Raw genomic sequence first — 20234 nt, 5'->3', positions numbered from 1 at the left:
AAATAATGATGAGCTTGAATATTATCATTACATTCTTTTCACTTTGTCTGTGCTCTCCACTTACCCTGAATCTGAATCACAGCACTTCTTACTAGCTATGTGTATTTTATATGTGACCTAATTTCTCTGTGATTTAGTATCCTTCTCTGTGGGTAATAATAGTACCAATCTCATAAAATTATTGTGATTATTAAATGAGTTAATAAAAGTATTTAGAACAGAGCCTGTACATAGTATTATATATTTTCTTTTTTTTTTTTTAAGATTTTATTTATTTATTTGACAGACAGAGATCACATGTAGGCAGAGAGGCAGGCAGAAAGGAAGAGGAAAGCAGGCTCCCTGCTGAGCAGAAGCCCGATGTGGGGCTCCATCCAAGGACTCTGAGATCGTGACCTGAGCTGAAGGCAGAGGCTTTAACCCACTGAGCCACCCAGGCGCCCCAGTATTATGTATTTTCTATTACTGTTGTTATACAGATGATAGAGCATCATTTGTATTCAGATTGGCTCCAAACAATGAGAAAAGTACCATTGCCTTTTCTGTTTTCCATCACTCCTACTTTATTATCTCTGAAGTTAATGACAGGCACGAGGCAGGGTATCAGGGCCTCACCCAGGCAGCAAATGGGCATACTGGAAAGGGGACCAAGGCAAAGCCCAGCCCTGAGGGGTGACCAGACAGGTAGGCGAGGACACAGGAAGGCATCCAGGCAGCTCTCACCCAGGGGTGCTGGATACAGGATCTGAAATCACCATGCTCTTTTAGAGTCCAGTAGCTCATGTGGTGAGGTTCCTTTGTCTACCACCAACTCTATCAAGAACAGGCTTGAATGGAACAGAGCCTGAATGGAAAGAGACTGCAGTTCTGACTGAGAAGGGCTGAGGGAAGGCTGCAGCTGACAAGAAGGTAATCATGGGGTCTGTATCAGGAGGAAGATGGAAATGAAACAATGCAAATAATGAAAAGTGTAGTTATGCCAAGACATGAAGGAGGGAGCCATTAAGAATTATAAAGTAAGATTTGCCTCAGAGAAGTCCCATGTCAATATAAATATCCATTTAGGGTACCTGCATGGCTCAGTTGGCTTCAGCTCAGGTCATAATCCTGGGATCGAATCCCGCATCAGGCTCCCTGCTCAGTGGGGAGTCTGTTTCTCCCTCTGACCCTTCCCCCCATGCTCTCTCTCTCTCTCTTTCATTCTTTCTCTCCCTCCAATAAATAAATAAAATCTTTAAAAAAATGTCCTTTTAATAACCTTGAATTGACAATATGTAATTTTCATTAGGGGCAGTGACCATTAGAAATGATTTTAGTTTTTTCACTAATGCTATACTACTACAAATTCTAAACTTTCCTAATTATGGAAATGAGTATAAAAGATTACTGTTCTTAGGGCACCTGAATGGCTCAATAGGTTAAGCATCTGACTCTTGATTTTGGCTCAGGTCACAATCTTAGGCTCCTGGGATCAAGTCCCGAGTCGGGCTCTGTGCTCAGCAGGGAGTCTGCTGGAGATCCTCTCTCTCCTCCTCCCTTTGCTCCTCCCCCTGCTTGTGCATGTGTGTGTACATGTGTGCACACTCTCTCTCTCTCAAATAAATAAGTAAAATCTTTTTTTTAGAAAAGATTTTATTTATATTTGTCAGAGAGTGAGAGAGAGAACAAGCAGGGTGAAGGGCCCAGGGAGAAGCAGACTCCCCCCTAAGCAGGGAGCCCGATGCAGGACTCTCCCCTGGGAGTGCAGGATCATGACCTGAGCTGAAGGCACGCTTAACTGACTGAGCCACCCAGCTGCCCAATCAGTAAATCTTAAAAATAAACAAATAAATAAATAAATGAATAAATAAATGAATAAAAAGATTACCAATCTTTGACCAGCTGATCCCCAAATTGACAAAACCAGTTTTGTTTGGCTCTTCATTTATTTCTGAATTTTGGTTTCATATCATTACAACAGGAAACATACATTTCTTTATAGGCACTCAAAATAGGAGTAAACTATTAGAAAGCAAAGCAGAGCTCCAAGAACGTCAAGCTTACATCAGTAGGAGATATAATTCCTTTGTCTGATATGCAGCCCATTTGTTTTCATCATAGAAGTCATGATTATTGTAAGATAACAAGTTATGATCAGAAATTATCTGCTATTTATTTAAAAGTCTTAACCTTTTTAAAGAAACTGATTATTTCATTGTTCCTCTGATCACAATAACTTTGTCATAGAAATTAAATTAAATTTTATCTATCAGAACCTTAGAATGATTTTCATATTGAGATTGGAAGCTAAAGTGAATTTTCATACTTCATGGCTTTCTTTACTTCCATATTGAAAATAGAATTTGGTGTATAACATAAGTCTGAGTCTTCTTTGGTACATATTAAATTACACACATCATTTAGCTGAATGTAAGTGATACTGTGAATGCTTCTTGAGTAAATAGGTTCCATTATTCAGCAGATGCAGCTTCAGATGATTCTAAAAATACTCATCATGGTCTCAGTGGCATTTTTCCTGTATTGGCTGTTTCGGTGCCAAGTTACAGTCAAGAATGAAATTATCAGGGTTTCTTGGTACATTGTATCAAAGATTATCAAGTAGCTTTGAGCATCACTGATAATACTTCTTTAACTGTGCCTGAAACTAGGCTAAAGGAAAGTAAAACCTAATTAAGGCAGTCTTGAGAAGTTTTTCTGTTTGATGTTTTTTGCTACTCATTTATTGTTTCAAAGTCAGATATCTTGTATTTAACTTCCTATTTTGTCTTTCAGTGTTATGTTGCGTAATTGATATGTTGGTTGTATTGGGTAAAATTATAAATGAGAAACCCTTGAAAATATACCCTGTCCTGCTAGGTTCAAGGCAAAAATAATATTCAGCTTTAGTCCTAGGCAGTCACCAAGCATGTCCACAATTCTGGGGGTGCAACCCCCTTCACGTGGTTTGGTGGAAGTTAGCCTACACATTATTTCCCTACCTTTGAAATAGTCCCCACTCTCGTAGCCTTTACAGGTCAAATGTTTCTGGTTTTAACCGCTTCTGTAATTTTCTCTGGGCTCTCCTGATGTGTTATACTTCCACTGATCCTTAAATGACAAGGTACCTGGGAAAGGGTTTGGCCTGTGCAGAAGGGGAGCAGAAAATAATGTGGGGGGTCTAAAACATGAAGCATGAAAATAATGAAATAATAATATTCATAATAATGCTAACACAGTCTCTTTAGCTTAAACTAGACCCTTTCAGGGTGCTATCTCTGGGACTGTTTTGGCAACTCGGTGGATTTCTCCAGAAAATAGGAACCTTGAAGTGCCTGGCTGGTTCAGTTGGGTTAGCATCTAGTTCTTGGTTTTGATGTCAGGGTTGTGGGGTGGAGCCCTGCGTCGGGCTCTGTGTTCAGCGGGGAGTCTGCTTGAGATTCTCCTGCTCAAGCATGCATGTTCTCTCCCAAAGAAATACATTTTAAAAGAAAGAAAGAAGGAAAGAAAGAAAGAAAAGAAAAGAAAATAGGAGCCTCTTAGCCTTACCCTTAATGATTAGCAATTTTGATATGCTCATTTATTTTCTTAGAATGATAGTCCTTTCTTAAAAAAAAAAAAACCCAAAAACAAAAAACACCACCACCTGCTGTAGCTGGGTGGTGAGACCAATTCAGATACATTTTATTAGAAAAGATACATATTTTTTATGGGGAAAAGAGCCTGAAAAAAAAAAAGAAGAAGAAATACATTGCCAAACAGAAAATCCCCTAGAGAACAAAGATCATGTTAAATATTATATATCAGACAGAGCAGAGTCTTATGTATTTCTAGATTCTTTATCACTGAAGATGTTTTCTGTTCAGAACATAATTTCAGTGCCCCCAAGGCATGCCTTTTGAACCACAGTTCTCTCTGTAAATTATGACTTAAAGAATTAATTCCATTCCACTCTCTAATAAAAATTCTCTCCTTAAAGACTCATGTTGGAAGTCATCTGTGAAGAATTCTTGCAAAAATGGTTGGTCCTTTTTGCCAAAATTAAATAAGACTTGTGAATTGTCACTGTTATGTTTCCCTTATTTCTTACTTTAAAGAAATAATGACACCTTATGAAACCAAAATGGAAATTATGGTGGCTAGCCAACACTGGCATAGATGTCTTGAAAACTGAAGTTCTTTTTTTTCCTGTGACATTATGACTAGTCTTCTGCTGCCTGGTCTAAGAGAATGACACCAGCCTGCCCTACGTCCCCCCTCCCCCACCCACCAACCAGCACATATGTACACTTGGAAAAAGCATTTAAAAGACAAACAAGAATTGTAAGTTTCCATTTACTGAGAACCTTTTTAAAACATTTCTGAAACCTTACCTCAACTGAAATTATTCCTTAAAATTCACTATTAATAAATATGTATGTTATATATTATATGTACATATAATATATGTATATTAATATGTAGCTATTACATATGTATATAGATTATATGTAGATTGTTGTATATAACATATAATAGCATTTATCATGTAAATATGATAGCCTTTACTATATTTCACTGTTATAAACAATTCTATAAGTTCATTTATTTAGTCCATCCAACTCTTTGAAGTAGGTTCCATTGTCAACTTCACTTTACAGATGAGGACTCTGAAGCAAAACCACACCTTAAAGAGTAGCAGAGCTGCTTTGGACGCACGTCAGCTCTGTCTGTCTCAGGGCTTCCTACTCCCCAAACCAAAAGAAGCCCACTAGGTTTCACTCTTGCTGAACTTGCAGTGAGCAGCATTTGATGTCATCAACTACCCTTTTCTTGGAAACTCGATCTTCTGCATTTGTGACAGTTATTTACTAAGCACACAGTTCTGTGTCACGCAGTGTGCTAGGCACGGGGACTATTTCAGTGAATACAAATCAGGCAGAATTCTTTTTCTGTGTGGAACGCACATGCTAGTAGAGAGAGACAGATCATGACAGCCCGTGAAACATCAGCACAGTAAAGTAAATTTCACGATGCAGTGGGAGGTGGTACGTGCTATGGAGAAATGTCTGTAAATATTTATAAAGAGGGAAGGGTAGTGCATATTAAAGGGAGGTCAGGGGAAGTTCTTTTAAGAAAGCAGAATTCGAGCAAGAACTGCAAGGAGATGGGAGACCAGTCATGAGGATATCTGGGGGAGGAGCATTTCCAGAAGGGGAAACCAGCAGTACACAGGCCTTGAAGTGGGTTTGCACTGGTGTGATCCGGAGGCACAAGTGGAGAGGCTGAGGTAGGGAAGGGTGAAGGGGGAGGAGTCAAAGACAAGGCCCAGGGAGTTCTGAGCATGGTCGGAGCAGGACCTGGTGGGCTGTTCTGGGGAAGCTGGCTCTTCCTTTGAGAGAAATGGGAACCCTTTGGAGAATTTTGAGTAGAAGAGTGACGTGATGTGATGTATATTTTTGTAGGATAATTCTGGCTGTTGAGGACACAAGGGTGGGAAACAGGAGGCTGTTTGGATAATCCAGGTGAAAGAAACAGGGGAAACTTGGACAAAGGCTGCAAGCGTATGGGGAGAATTAGTCCCATGTTGAAGGTAGAGCCAACATGATTGGCTTGGAGGCGACATTGTGAGAAAGAGGCGAATTCAGGATGACCCCAGGATTTCAGCCTAATTAACTGGAATAGAGTTTCTGTTAACTGAGGTGGGAAAGTCTGTGAATGGAGCTAAAGTAAGGAAAGTCTGTGAGTGGAGGTCAGTTTGGATACAGAACAAGAGCATATATCAACAAAAACATGTTAAATTCAATATTAAAAATTAAGGGCAACTTAAATGTCTAATAATAAATAATTGCATGAATAAATTAATGATGCTCCCATACAGTGGAGTACTATGGAGGCAAAAATATTAAAAATATTTTGCACATCTCTATGTTATTTATTGCCACATTAACTGGAAAAAAAAAGCTGATTGCTAAATAGTACTCATGACTTAACCACATTCCTATAAAGAAGAAGAAAGTACTTTGTTTTGTATAGGAAAAATAAAATACATAATAAAATTATAGTAGTTGCTGTGTAGGACAACTTAATTTTAATTTTTTTTTAAAAATTTTTGTCAAAACTTTTTGTGAATAAAAAGGGAAAAATATATATTCTACCTACATTTTAATAAGATTTATAGAAGTACAATCTAAATATAATATATGTATGCATAGAAAAAGCCCTGAAAAGGGCTGCCTGGGTGGCTCAGTCAGTTAAGCATCTGCCTTCAGCTCAGGTCATGATCTCAGGTTCCGGGGATCAAGCTCCACATCAGGCTTCTTCCTCAGCAGTGAGTCTGCTTCTCCCTCTCTCTCTGCCCCTCCACCCCTTCACCCCTCTCTGTTTGTATCTTGTGCTCTCTCTCTCTCTCAAATAAATAAATAAAATATTTAAAAAAAAAGAGAGCGAGAGAGAAAGAAAAAGACCTGAAGGATGTACCCACAGTGTTACTGTATTTTCTGTAAATGGCAGGCACGAGAATTTTTTTTTTTTTTTAGATTCTTCATATATTTTTTTCTCTTTTAAAAGATTTTATTTTTTAGGTAAACTCTATACCTGGAGCTTGAAATCACAATCCCCAGATCGAGAGTTGCACACCCTACTGACTGAGCCAACCAGGTGACCCTAGATTCCTCATATTTTCTGATTTTTAAGAAATTACAAGTATTAAAAAACAAACAAGTATTACCAGGGTAAAAGTTTTAAAAAGTTATAAATTAAAAGGAAAACTTCACACATGGTCAGTCAGTAAACTTGGCCTGTAAAGTATTCTGTTGTCATCTTATGGACTGTGTTTGGGACTATGAGGCTGAGGGCAGGACCACTGCATGGGAAGGGTGGGGGAGACATTCATGTGCATGTTTTGGGAAACTACAGAAGTAGCAATGTCTTCCACTGTTATTTTTCACCTATCAGCCCTCTTCCTGCTATGAAAGATACTGGAGGCAGATAGAGAAGGAAGATTCATGGACCCCCCCCTCCTCTGATTCAAATAAACTTTCACTGTCTTCAAATGATTCTTAAGTAAGGAGTTTAAAAATCCATCTTATTAAAACATTCTATACACTATAAAATGTTAAGTTCTATGTCACTTTTTAACAATTCATCAATTTCTCCATTATTGTTGGAGATGATTACTCTTTTTTTGATACCTCAAACTTCAACTTGATATACTTCATTATTTCAGAAACTTAAAGTATATGAAGTTCTGAATGCTGCCAAATTTAAACCCCACACTCTAATGATTTTGGGTGGGGGGAGGTAATACAAATTATCCTAGACAGGGAGACTTTAAAAACAGCTTTACAACCATTTTGTGGTATCCATTTTCAAATGCCAGTAGGCAGAACTTTATACCGAAGTGTAATATCAGGTTCTAAGAAAGTGATATTAATATGAACTATGGTAGAAAGATCGAGTGATGTGATTTTGTTTTGTCGTTTCAAGGGAGTGAAAAAAATAGACCCCGAAGTCTATGAAAAATTTATCAGTCACAGATTTGGAGAAGAAATGGTACATCGCATAGATCTTTGCTCCATGCTAAAGAAAAAGCAAAGTAATGGTTATTATCACTGTGAGTCTTCGATTGTGATTGGTGAGTTCCATTTAAAGATTATGTGCTATCTTTAGTTTTTATTTCTCTAACATCATGTCTTTTGGCTGATATTTTGGGCTAGTTGTATATATTTTTCTCAATAACACGTTTTTATGTATATTTTATTTTGGCAATAATACACTGGAAATTTTATAGAACATATTTACTATTCATATTTATCAGTATTTTGGTACCTATATGCTTCAAATATAATTATAATGAAGTCCTGAAATGTTGATTCAAAATTCATTCCAGTTTAATTTTATTTCATGAATATGAAAAAAGCATCTTCTCCTGTGAAGGCCTATATGAGCACACCATTCCACACCAAGCATTTTCATGTTTGCTGCTTTTAATTAGCAATTAGGAATAGAATATTCCAGGCCAAAAAGTTTCATTCTGAGAAGATAAAGTCTAGGTGGCCTGCAAAGATTGAAAACATGTCCTTCAATTTCTTCCCCAAAGGAAACCATGTTTTTCTGGGAAAAAAAAGATTCATGCATGAGTGCTTCTATCATCTTATCAGGGAGATTGCATGTGATTGAGACAGATTCATACACAATTATGTTTCCACGTGAAAAGTGTATGCATCAAGTGAAGACTTTTTTTAAAAACCAGAACAAGGCTGTTCTGCAGTGTGAATATATTCAAAGGAATCTTATCTGTTGAGATGCAAATGTGCTATTTCAAACCCGGGCATTATTCTTATAAAATTGTGAACTTCAAAAAAATTTAAAAAATAAAATACAGTTGTGAACGTCAAGAGAATCTGATTTGTATACTTTTGAAGTAACAAAGAAGAAGTAATCGAAGAAGATAAATACTTGTATTTAAATATTTCAAGGTCTTCAACCAAGATAATTTCTGTCCGTATCAGCTTGAAGAAAATCTGTGGAAGTATACATCCTCAAAGAATCTTAATACTGAAGATTGTAAATGCATTAAAGAAAATGTTCCAGAGACACAATTTTATTTCCAAATTCTCACTAGATATTTTCAGAGAAGTCATCATTTTATCTTCCTAAGATCTTAGCTCTCTTAAACAGAAAATATTCTGTATATCATCTGAATTTATGTTCTCAAACATTTCATGTCTATTTCGAGGAGGATTTTTGTGTTTTCGGAATCTCTGGTGGAGAGCTATTTTCCATCAAAGTTTTGATGAGGGCCAAACAATTTCCATTTAGTAAGGTTAATAGCAGAGGACAAATTTAAGACTTTCTTGTGTAACACAGACGTTGGCTAGCTTTCCGTATGTTCTCTGTGTACTTACATTGGGCCAATGTTGAAGAACTCCATGCTCTTCCTTGCCTTTCCTGATCCTGTTTAAAAAAGAAATAAATAAAAAAACCCCGAATCCTGTGTAGATTTTCCTGAAGATATCGTGAGATTAACATCATCCAGCTTATGACACGTGTGACCTACATTGCTCTTAGACAGCTCTGTTCAGCTCACTCCAAACCAGATGTGTCAACCAGTGAGTTTTCTATTTTATTGCTCCTTTCAGCTTAGTCAATAAAATTCCCCTTATTCTAGGCAATATCTCCAGATTTCCCCCTCAGGCTTCTTTATCTCTCATCTTTTCTAACTCAGAGGGATTTAGCTTCTTTTAAACTCCACCAATCTTGTGTCCCCATACTGATCATTTAACATTATATTAAAAAAATGGTTTTTGCCTGTTACAGATGCTCTACTTTTTGTCACATTTTGGGATGCCAAAATGAATTTTAAAATAATATTTGCATCTAAAGTGATAATTATTATGTTATAAGTAACCAATTTTAATACACACTAGAATTCCTTTATTTACTATGGATAGTTACTGATTTTCTCAGTCTTATTTTTACTTGAGTTTAACAGAATATTTAGGAAGATTCAGGACACTTTCTTTGTAAGTTTCATTTCTTGATCTGGTTTAATTGGCTTCTTTTTGATTTGATCCTAACTCAGATTTAAAGTCTGTTTCCTATACCTTGAAGAACCTGTATTAATATTGTGTTGTATTGATAGAGTAGGGCATATTTCCATTCTTAAGATATTTTGCATTCAGAAATCTAGGGTGGAGGGCGCCTGGGTGGCTCAGTGGGTTAAGCCGCTGCCTTCGGCTCAGGTCATGATCTCAGGGTCCTGGGATCGAGTCCCGCATCGGGCTCTCTGCTCAGCAGGGAGCCTGCTTCCTCCTCTCTCTCTGCCTGCCTCTCTGCCTACTTGTGATCTCTCTCTGTCGAATAAATAAATAAAATCTTTAAAAAAAAAAAAAAAAAAAAGAAATCTAGGGTGGAAGTTGGCTTTAAAGACTCTGGGAGTTGCTTATAAAACTTTGTATGTAGGTACAGAAGTGATTTTTCTGGGGAGGGAATTCATTAGATTTACATTATTTCCCGTGTCTTAATTTGTTAATAGTGAATTCTTGGAGAGTAGTATTTCTTTTCCATTTTGATTTCTCTTTTGGTTATCTAAATTATGCCATTTAGGGCATGTATATTATTTAAAAAATATCAATGATTATTGATATTTGGATTTCCAGTTGGTTCTTTTTCATATTTTCCTGTTCTATTCTTTACTTCATGGATGTATCTCTTTGAAGATTTCAATATAATTAATTATTAATGTTATTTTCATATATTTAAAAATATTTTATTTCACTTATCTTTTTATTTTTTTTTTTTAAGTTTTTTTTTTTTTTTTTTTTTTTTAAGATTTTATTTATTTATTTGACAGAGAGAGATCACAAGTAGGCAGAGAGGCAGGCAGAGAGAGAGGAGGAAGCAGGCTCCCTGCCGAGCAGAGAGCCCGATGCGGGACTCGATCCCAGGACCTGAGATCATGACCCGAGCTGAAGGCAGCGGCTTATCCCACTGAGCCACCCAGGCGCCCTCACTTATCTTTTTAAAAATAAATTTGTTGTGTAACATTGTATAAATTTAAGGGGCACGAGGTGTTACTTTGATACATTTATATGTTGTGATATGCTTGCCAATGTAGCAATATTTATCACTTTGCATAATTATAGTATAATATTTTTGTCTATATTCAGTATACTGTAAATTAGATCTTTATGGCTTATTTACTACTTAATATAAGTTTGTACACTTTGAAACAGCATTACTCTTACCCACCACTGGCATTTTCTGGTAACCACCATTTTACTATTTTTTACAGGTTTAACTTTCTTAGATTCCACTTATAAGTGGTATCATACACTACTCATTTTTCTCTGACTCTTCTTGCTTATCATAATATGCTCAAGGTCCATCCATGTTGCCACAAGTGGGAGGATATTCTCCTTTGTCATGGCTGAATAATACTCCATTGTGTGTACGTACCATATCTTTTTATCCAGTCATCCATTGATGGATATTTGGATTGTTTTCATACTTTGGCTATTGTGAATAATACTGTAATAAACATGGGAGTTCATGTATCTTGTTGAAATCCTATTCTCATTTCTTTGGGTTTATACCCAGTATAGAACTTCTGGATCGTGTGGTATTTCTAGTTTTAATTTTGGGGGGAACCTCCATACTCTTTCTTATAGTCATTGGACCAATTTACATTCCCACCAAAAGTGTGTATGGGTTCCATTTTTACCATATCTTTACTAGCACTTGTTGCCTCTTGTCTTTTTGATGACAGCCATTCTGACAATTGTGAGGTGATACTGTTGTTTTGATTGGTGTGTCCCTGATGATTAGTGACATTGAGCTTCTTTTCACATGTCTGTTCGTCATTTTGAACAACAACAAAAAAACCCCAAATAATCTGACCTAAAGATGGGTAGAAGAGTTAAATAAACATTTTTCCAAACATGACTTTTCACATTTTTAAAATATCTCTAGTTCCTTGGGTATGAATTCTTCCATTTGTTGGCTCTTTTGTGGCACTCCTTTTCCTCTGGTGTTTTTAGGTTTTGGAGAGCTCATTGTGTCATACTTGTGTGGTTTGGCAGATGTCTCAGACCTGGTCCCACAGGGAACACTGCTTTGAGTTGGATTAGGAGCTGGCAATAGCAAACCATCCTTGTCCATAAGAAGTTAGAATCTATACTTTTTATGTTTTTAATCAATTTCTGAGGTTTTTGTTTATTATGCTTTACTATTTTTTTTGTAATAAAGACAATTAGCCCTTTGCTTTATTAGCTCAAATATTTTCCAGGATTTATTTTACATTTAATTTTGGTCACAAGTCATTTTTCACAATAAATCCTTTTAATTTTTGTTAAATTATAGATGAAAAATTCTTCTGTGGTTTTAAAAATTATTATAGAGTCATCTCTAAATCAAAGATCGGTAACATATTCATTTATATTTTTTTCAGTTTTTTTGTTGTTGTTGCTTTTGCATTTGAGCTTTTAACCTACTTGATATGATCATTAATATAAGTACTCAGACCCAGAGGATTAATACAGAAATCTGGTTATTAATAGGGTGTGTGAAGTAGGGATTTTCTTTTCGAAATGTATTTTTATGATTTTTTTATACCCCAACTCTGTTCCAGAGATCATAAATTAGCAGCTTTTCATTTTGTATTTCACTGGCACAGAGTTTTATTTTTTATTATTTTCTAATTTTAATAACTTGCCCACATTGGGGTAATTTTATGTAAAAAATCTGGGTTCCTGCTGCCTTCTGAGCAATCAGAAAATGTGACACTGGTTCTACATTTTTGCATGGTAGCAATTTCCTGGTTGGGATAGTTGGCACACTGACCTTAGAAGTAGCTACCTTTTATCATCCCCCTTACTCTGATGTTCTTAACATAAATTTGCTGAGCATGTTTACTACGTGCTTGGTTCTGGAAGCCATCTGAATTTGGATTTCCCCTGCCAGTTACTGCTGTTCTCTTGCCTGCTTTCCATTTCCTTGCTGAGCATTTTCCTTTCTGTCTTCGACCGTCGTATACCTCCATGTGAGTTGAGTGTTAGGAGAGTTTGATAGTATATGGAGGCAACATTCATATTTTCAGACACAAGAAAAGGTTCTGTATCTTAGTTCTTCCATAGTCCAAACTTCAGGTGATACTATACCTAGTTAATATTAGGCTGCTACTTCTTATCAACCAAACTGCAATAATCAGCCAAAATTCAAATCCAAAAAGAAGAAAAAGTTGAAACTAGGAATGAAATATGGCTTAGATATCCTGGAGTGTTAGAAGCTGTTCTTAGTGAGCTACTTACTGGAGTTGAGTGAATTAATTTTTCTCAGGCAGCTATATTCCATTTATTTTTCCTTAGGGAAGGTAATTGACTAAATGACACCCTTTGTAAGATTGATGAGCAATTTAATGCTTGAGAAGACTAGTTTACTTTGTGCTCTCAGAAGTATCTTAAAGGAGGCAATGGAAAATTTGGAAAGGTCTAGAGGTATTTTATTTTTTTGTTTTTGTAGGCCAGAATATTTCTTTATAATTTTTGCAAGTAGAGGTGGAAACCATAATTTTCTAGGAACCTCAACTATCTTTTGATTTAATAATAATTATTCATCATTAATTTAATGAATGTTATTAAGTATGTACAATGTATGTGCACCTCTCTGGCATCATGAGATACAGAGTAGTATAAGACATAGTCCTTAAGAGTGATGGTCATTGGGCAATGAGAAATGGAGAGAAAGGAGGAATAGATGAACTGGAGTTTGCCCATAACAGTAGGAGTTTGCCCATAACAGTAGTGGGTTTTGTTAGGATGCAGGGGAAGAAGCTTATGATTTTACCTTCTAGGAGAGTGTTGAGGTGAGGAGAAACAGAGCTTGGAAGAATAGGATGAGACTGAGTAGGCAGATGGAGAGCAGGGATAAGATGATCTTCCAGGGGCAGCAGATAGGATTTATGTGGGAGAGAAGCAGGCTGCAGGCAATATTAGTGACAGGAGGCACACTACAAAGACTGTAATGACTGAACCTATAGTCTAGTTAGCTGAGGAAGGGATAGCAGGGAGCTTGCTAGGTCTGTATATGAGAAGTACATGAAGGAGTAGGAAAGGAGATGTACACAGTCAAACATACTGAGGTGGTGTGTATGTAACAAAAAAGACTGAGTAGATATATGTGGGATAAAAGGAGGTGAGGTTTAACACTTCACGTAATAACACAGAATTGGGGGACACCTGGGTGGCTCAGTGGGTTAAAGCCGCTGCCTTCAGCTCAGGTCGTGATCCCAGGGTCTGGGATCGATCCCTACATCGGGCTCTCTGCTCTGCAGGGAGCCTGCTTCCTCCTCTCTCTCTGCCTACCTCTCTGCCTACTTGTTATTTATATCTGTCAAATAAACAAATAAAATCTTTAAAAAAAGAGAGAGAAATGATTTTAAAAAAATAACACAGAATTGGATCCTGAAGTTAAGACATTGAATTAGTTTTAGGCTGTAACACAAAAGCAATGAAGGGGATAGGACTGGGCTAACCTTGGCTTAAATAGAAGCATACAGGTGTGCACAGATAGAGTTATAGAAGAGGAAATGTGTCAGGTAAATTAGAGTTGACGTGACTGTAATCAATTCAGTCTATATCCAATGCCCAATAGGTTATAACAGAGAGATACCAGACTCAGACTGAAACACTATGAGAATTCTAAGTGGCATGAGTCAATTAATTAATTCTATCCAAATGCACCTTTTTTGAGAATCACCCTTTAGAGACCTGGATAGCTTAGACAATCCTATCAGTCTTAAAAGGTTTGACTTGGTCCACAGAGGGATTTCTAGTAGTTGTTTCTATGTGATGGGAGGAAAAGATTTTGGGGGGTACATTTGGGGAGACCCTCATCTATGACTTTGTTGTCTTAATCTTCAGTGCTCCTTTCCCCTTAGAAGCTGTGATAGAGCTCCCAATGTGCTATCTGGATTTTGCCTACTTTAGTATGTAGGCATGAGGATCTTCTCTATGGAAGATAATATTATCAATGTGATTGACCCATTGGTTGTTCAGCAAGAAGGGGGGTAGAGGAAGAAGGAAATCAACAATTTTTCTTCCTTGGGTGAAAGCTATAACTAGAACAAAAACCTTAAAGCTTTCTAGAATTCTTTTTTTTAATTTATTTTTTATTTTCAGCATAACAGTATTCATTATTTTTGCACCACACCCAGTGCTCCATGCAATCCGTGCCCTCTATAATACCCACCACCTGGTACCCCAACCTCCCACGCCCCACCCCTTCAAAACCCTCAGATTGTTTTTCAGAGTCCATAGTCTCTCATGGTTCACCTCCCCTTCCAATTTCTAGAATTCTTAAATATGAAACTTTAGATCAATGATAAATTACAAATTTTTAAGGTGTTTCATTTGAAAATATTTGTTTTGCTTGTATGACGTATTTTCTCTTGAAGGCCCACTTCGTGGGAAGGGGTATTGGCAATAGATATGTGCTTGAATGTTTATTTTTCTCATGTAAACTTTTGGCTATAGAAAAATGTGTTTCACTGTGCTTATCTAAGAATGATTTAATGTCCTAATAATTTACAGGCTTTGTTGGGTTTTATGTTCTTTTTTTTTTTTTTTAAGATTTATTTATTAAAGAAAGAGAGATGGGGAGGGAGTTGGAGGAGGGTCAGAGGGAAAGAGAGAATCTCACGCAGACTCCTTGCTGAGCACAGAGCCTGACAAGGGGCTCAGTCTCCTGCCCCTGAGGATCATGACCTGAGCTGAATGCAAGAGTCAGATGCCTAACCAACTGAGCCATGCAGGTGCCCCTGGATTTTAAATCCTTTAAAATGTACTAGTTCACATTTAAAAATGTACTAGTTCACAAAGTTTGGTCCATGGATCCCTGGTGGTCCCAAGGATACTTAAAATCTGTGAGGGCAAACTATTTTTTTTTTTAAAGATTTTATTTATTTATTTGACAGACAGATCACAAGTAGGCAGAGAGACAGGCAGAGAGAGGGGAGGAAGCAGGCTTCCCACTGAGCAGAAGCCCGATGTGGGGCTTGATCCCAGGACCCTGAGATCATGACCTGAGCTGAAGGCAGAGGCTTTAACCCACTGAGCCACCCAGGCACCCCAGGGGCAAACTATTTTTATGATAATGCTAAGACATTTGCCTTTTCCACTGAGTTAACATTTATACTAACAGTGCAAAAGCAATGGTGTGTTTGGCCAGAATGTCAAGGCAGTTGCAATTAAAAAAAAAAAAAAATCCAATTTCATGTAAAAATGTTCTTGCTGAGTAGTAAAATCTATTATTTATATTTGATTTGTCTCTATATGTGTCTTTTTTAGTATTTTGTTAATGAAAATGAGAAGTGTGCATGAGCACTTTTGCATATAGAAGGAGGAGGAAAAGCACTAGTGTCATTGTTTAAGTTACAAGCTAAAGTAACCACATTCTTTTCAGGAACAGCATTTTTTTTTTCCTTGAAAAATGACTCACAAGTTATCATTTTCACATTTGGGTATTGGGCTGGCATTTTCTTTAAAATACACTTGTCACATCAGGGGCATCTGACATTATTTACTACTAATGATAAAAATTCAAGCTTTCAGGAAAAATAAGAATTTTGGAAAGCTCTAATTTGTTACCATGAGTTTGACAGTTTTTTTTTTTTTTTTTTTTTAAAGCTTTGAGACTTTTCCCCACTTTTTATTATGGAAAATTTCATAGCCAAAATAGCACAGAGTAGAATAATGAACTCCATTTTCCTAGTTTCTTTTCTTTTGTCATACTACTTTTATTTTACTGAGGTACAAATTATATACAACACTGTACATATTTAAAGTATATATTTTGATGAGTTTTTAACATAAAGGTACAACTGTGAAACCATTATCACCATCAAGATCCTGACCATTTCCATCACCGCTAGAAGTTTACTAGGGCCCCTTGTCAATCTATGGGTGATATTAATGATTGGTCCAATGTGGTTTTGTATTTGTTTTTAAGTAGGCTCCATGCCCAGCATGGAGCACAATATAGGGCTTGAACTCACAACCCTGGGATCAAGACCTGAGCCAAGATTAAGAGTCAGACACTCAACTGACTGAGCCACTCAGGCATCCCTAATGTGTTTTACTTTTGTTTTGTTTTGTTTTTTGATGTTGTGTTAAGAAGTGTGTTAAAATATGGAAAAGTTCCATAACTCTGTATTTTTTAAATGACCAGTATGTGTTACAAGACATGAATAGATAAAAGATCTACTGAAAGTTCAAGATACCAGAAGATTCAAGTGTAAAGAGTAAGAAAAGTCCAAAAATTTAAGATTTCATATTGCATTGCAACTAAACTTTAAGAAAATACAACTTGTGTTTTGGTATAATATCCATGATTATCTGAAAAGGCTATTATTCTGCCCTCCTTTTAAAGATTTGTGTCTAAAAAAAAAAAATTGTAGGGAGGAGTCAAGATGGCGGAGAAGTAGCAAGCTGAGACTGCTTCAGCTAGCCGGAGATCAGCTAGATAGCTTATCTAAAGATTGCAAACACCTGAAAATCCATCGGCAGATCGAAGAGAAGAAGAACAGCAATTCTGGAAACAGAAAAACAACCACTTTCTGAAAGGTAGGACCGGCGGAGAAGTGAATCCAAAGCGACGGGAAGATAGACCCCGGGGGGAGGGGCCGGCTCCCGGCAAGCGGCGGAGCAACCGCGCACAAAATCAGGACTTTTAAAAGTCTGTTCCGCTGAGGGACATCGCTCCAGAGGCTAAACCGGGGCGAAGCCCACGCGGGGTCAGCGTGGCCTCAGGTCCCGCAGGGTTACAGAAGGATCGGGGGTGTCTGAGTGTCGCAGAGCTTGCGGGTATTGGAACGGGAAAGCCGGCTACAGAGACAGAGCCGACAGTAAGCTCGCAGCTCGGTGTTACCTTGAACCGGTCGCAGGCTCGGTGAGCTCGGAGCGCGGCCGGAGGTCAGGCAGACGGGAGTAACTGGGCGCTGTTCTCTGAGGGCGCACTGAGGAGTGGGGCCCTGGGCTCTCGGCTCCTCCGGGCCGGAGACCAGGAGGCCGCCATTTGTATTCCCGTCCTCTGGAACTCTACGGAAAGCGCTCAGGGAACAAAAGCTCCTGAAAGCAAACCCAAGCGGATTACTCACCCCGGCCCCGGGTAAGGGCGGTGTAATTCCGCCTGGGGCAAAGACACTTGAGAATCACTACAACAGGCCCCTCCCCCAGAAGATCAACAAGAAATCCAGCCGAGACCAAGTTCACCTACCAAGGAGTGCGGTTTCAATACCAAGGAGAGCAGCAGAATTCCAGAGGAGGAGAAAGCCAAGCACGGAACTTATGGCTTTTTTCCTGTGATTTTTTTTAGTCTTGCAGTTAATTTAATTTTTTCTTTTTCATTTTTTTTTTTTTCTCGCCTTCGGGTAAAATTTTTTTTTTTTTAACTGTTACCTTTTTCTTTTTTAACGATTTTTTACTAGTTTATCTAATATATATATATATATTTTTTTACATTTTTCTTAGGTGTTTTCTTTTTTAAAAAAAAATTCTTTTCTTTTCTTTTCTTTCTTTTTTTTTTTTTTTTTCTTTTTTCTTTCTTCCTTTTTGAACCTCTTTTTATCCCCTTTCTCCCCACTCACGATTTTGGATCTCTTCTAATTTGGCTAAAGCATATTTTCCTGGGGTTGTTGCCACCCTTTTAGTATTTTACTTGCCCCTTCATTTACTCTTATCTGGACAAAATGACAAGACGTAAAAATTCACCACAAAAAAAAGAACAAGAGGCAGTACCGAAGGCTAGGGACCTAATCAATACAGACATCGGTAATATGTCAGATCTAGAGTTCAGAATGACAATTCTCAAGGTTCTAGCCGGGCTCGAAAAAGGCATGGAAGATATTAGAGAAACCCTCTCGAGAGATATAAAAGCCCTTTCTGGAGAAATAAAAGAACTAAAATCTAACCAAGTTGAAATCAAAAAAGCTATTAATGAGGTGCAATCAAAAATGGAGGCTCTCACTGCTAGGATAAATGAGGCAGAAGAAAGAATTAGTGATATAGAAGACCAAATGACAGAGAATAAAGAAGCTGATCAAAAGAGGGACAAACAGCTACTGGACCACGAGGGGAGAATTCGAGAAATAAGTGACACCATAAGACGAAACAACATTAGAATAATTGGGATTCCAGAAGAAGAAGAAAGTGAGAGGGGAGCAGAAGGTATACTGGAGAGAATTATTGGGGAGAATTTCCCCAATATGGCAAAGGGAACAAGCATCAAAATTCAGGAGGTTCAGAGAATGCCCCTCAAAATCAATAAGAATAGGCCCACACCCCGTCACATAATAGTAAAATTTACAAGTCTCAATGACAAAGAGAAAATCCTGAAAGCAGCCCGGGAAAAGAAGTCTGTAACATACAATGGTAAAAATATTAGATTGGCAGCTGACTTATCCACAGAGACCTGGCAGGCCAGAAAGAGCTGGCATGATATTTTCAGAGCACTAAACGAGAAAAACATGCAGCCAAGAATACTATATCCAGCTAGGCTATCATTGAAAATAGAAGGAGAGATTAAAAGCTTCCAGGACAAACAAAAACTGAAAGAATTTGCAAATACCAAACCAGCTCTACAGGAAATCTTGAAAGGGGTCCTCTAAGCAAAGAGAGAGCCTACAAGTGGTAGATCAGAAAGGAACAGAGACCATATACAGTAACAGTCACCTTACAGGCAATACAATGGCACTAAATTCATATCTCTCAATAGTTACCCTGAATGTGAATGGGCTAAATGCCCCTGTCAAAAGACACAGGGTATCAGAATGGATAAAAAAACAAAGCCCATCTATATGTTGCCTCCAAGAAACACATTTTAAGCCCGAAGACACCTCCAGATTTAAAGTGAGGGGGTGGAAAAGAATTTACCATGCTAATGGACATCAGAAGAAAGCAGGAGTGGCAATCCTTATATCAGATCAATTAGATTTTAAGCCAAAGACTGTAATAAGAGATGAGGAAGGACACTATATCATACTCAAAGGGTCTGTCCAACAAGAAGATTTAACAATTTTAAATATCTATGCCCCCAACGTGGGAGCAGCCAACTATATAAACCAATTAATAACAAAATCAAAGAAACACATAAACAACAATACAATAATAGTAGGGGACTTTAACATTCCCCTCACTGAAATGGACAGGTCATCCAAGCAAAAGATCAGCAAGGAAATAAAGGCCTTAAATGACACACTGGACCAGATGGACATCACAGATATATTCAGAATATTTCATCCCAAAGCAACAGAATACACATTCTTCTCTAGTGCACATGGAACATTCTCCAGAATAGATCACATCCTCGGTCCTAAATCAGGACTCAACCGGTATCAAAAGATTGGGATCATTCCCTGCATATTTTCAGACCACAATGCTCTAAAGCTAGAACTCAACCACAAAAGGAAGTTTGGAAAGAACCCAAATACATGGAGACTAAACAGTATCCTTCTAAAGAATGAATGGGTCAACCGGGAAATTAAAGAAGAATTGAAAAAAATCATGGAAACAAATGATAAGGAAAATACAACGGTTCAAAATCTGTGGGACACAACAAAGGCAGTCCTGAGAGGAAAATATATAGCGGTACAAGCCTTTCTCAAGAAACAAGAAAGGTCTCAGGTACACAACCTAACCCTACACCTAAAGGAGCTGGAGAAAGAACAAGAAAGAAACCCTAAGCCCAGCAGGAGAAGAGAAATCATAAAGATCAGAGCAGAA

General features: G+C 37.6%; 1 protein-coding gene across 4 annotated transcripts in view; it reads left to right on the top strand.

The window, feature by feature from the left end:
• Nucleotides 1-20234, top strand: part of AKAP7 (A-kinase anchoring protein 7) — a 155017-nt gene that overhangs the window by 78149 nt on the left and 56634 nt on the right. For 2 of the 4 annotated variants that reach the window (XM_059177537.1, XM_059177538.1), the window contains exon 7: nucleotides 7444-7591. In XM_059177537.1, the coding sequence (XP_059033520.1) occupies nucleotides 7444-7591 (148 nt within the window). Of the gene's footprint in view, nucleotides 1-7443; nucleotides 7592-8056; nucleotides 9553-10753; nucleotides 10910-20234 lie in introns of those variants that run through there. The other 2 variants (XR_009354636.1, XM_059177539.1) reach the window with 2 other exon arrangements.

The sequence above is a fragment of the Mustela lutreola genome, chromosome 6, assembly GCF_030435805.1.
Source record: "Mustela lutreola isolate mMusLut2 chromosome 6, mMusLut2.pri, whole genome shotgun sequence".
In the NCBI taxonomy this organism is placed as follows: domain Eukaryota; kingdom Metazoa; phylum Chordata; class Mammalia; order Carnivora; family Mustelidae; genus Mustela; species Mustela lutreola.
Note: the sequence above shows the minus strand (reverse complement) of the source record. Positions and strands in the feature narration are given on the sequence as shown.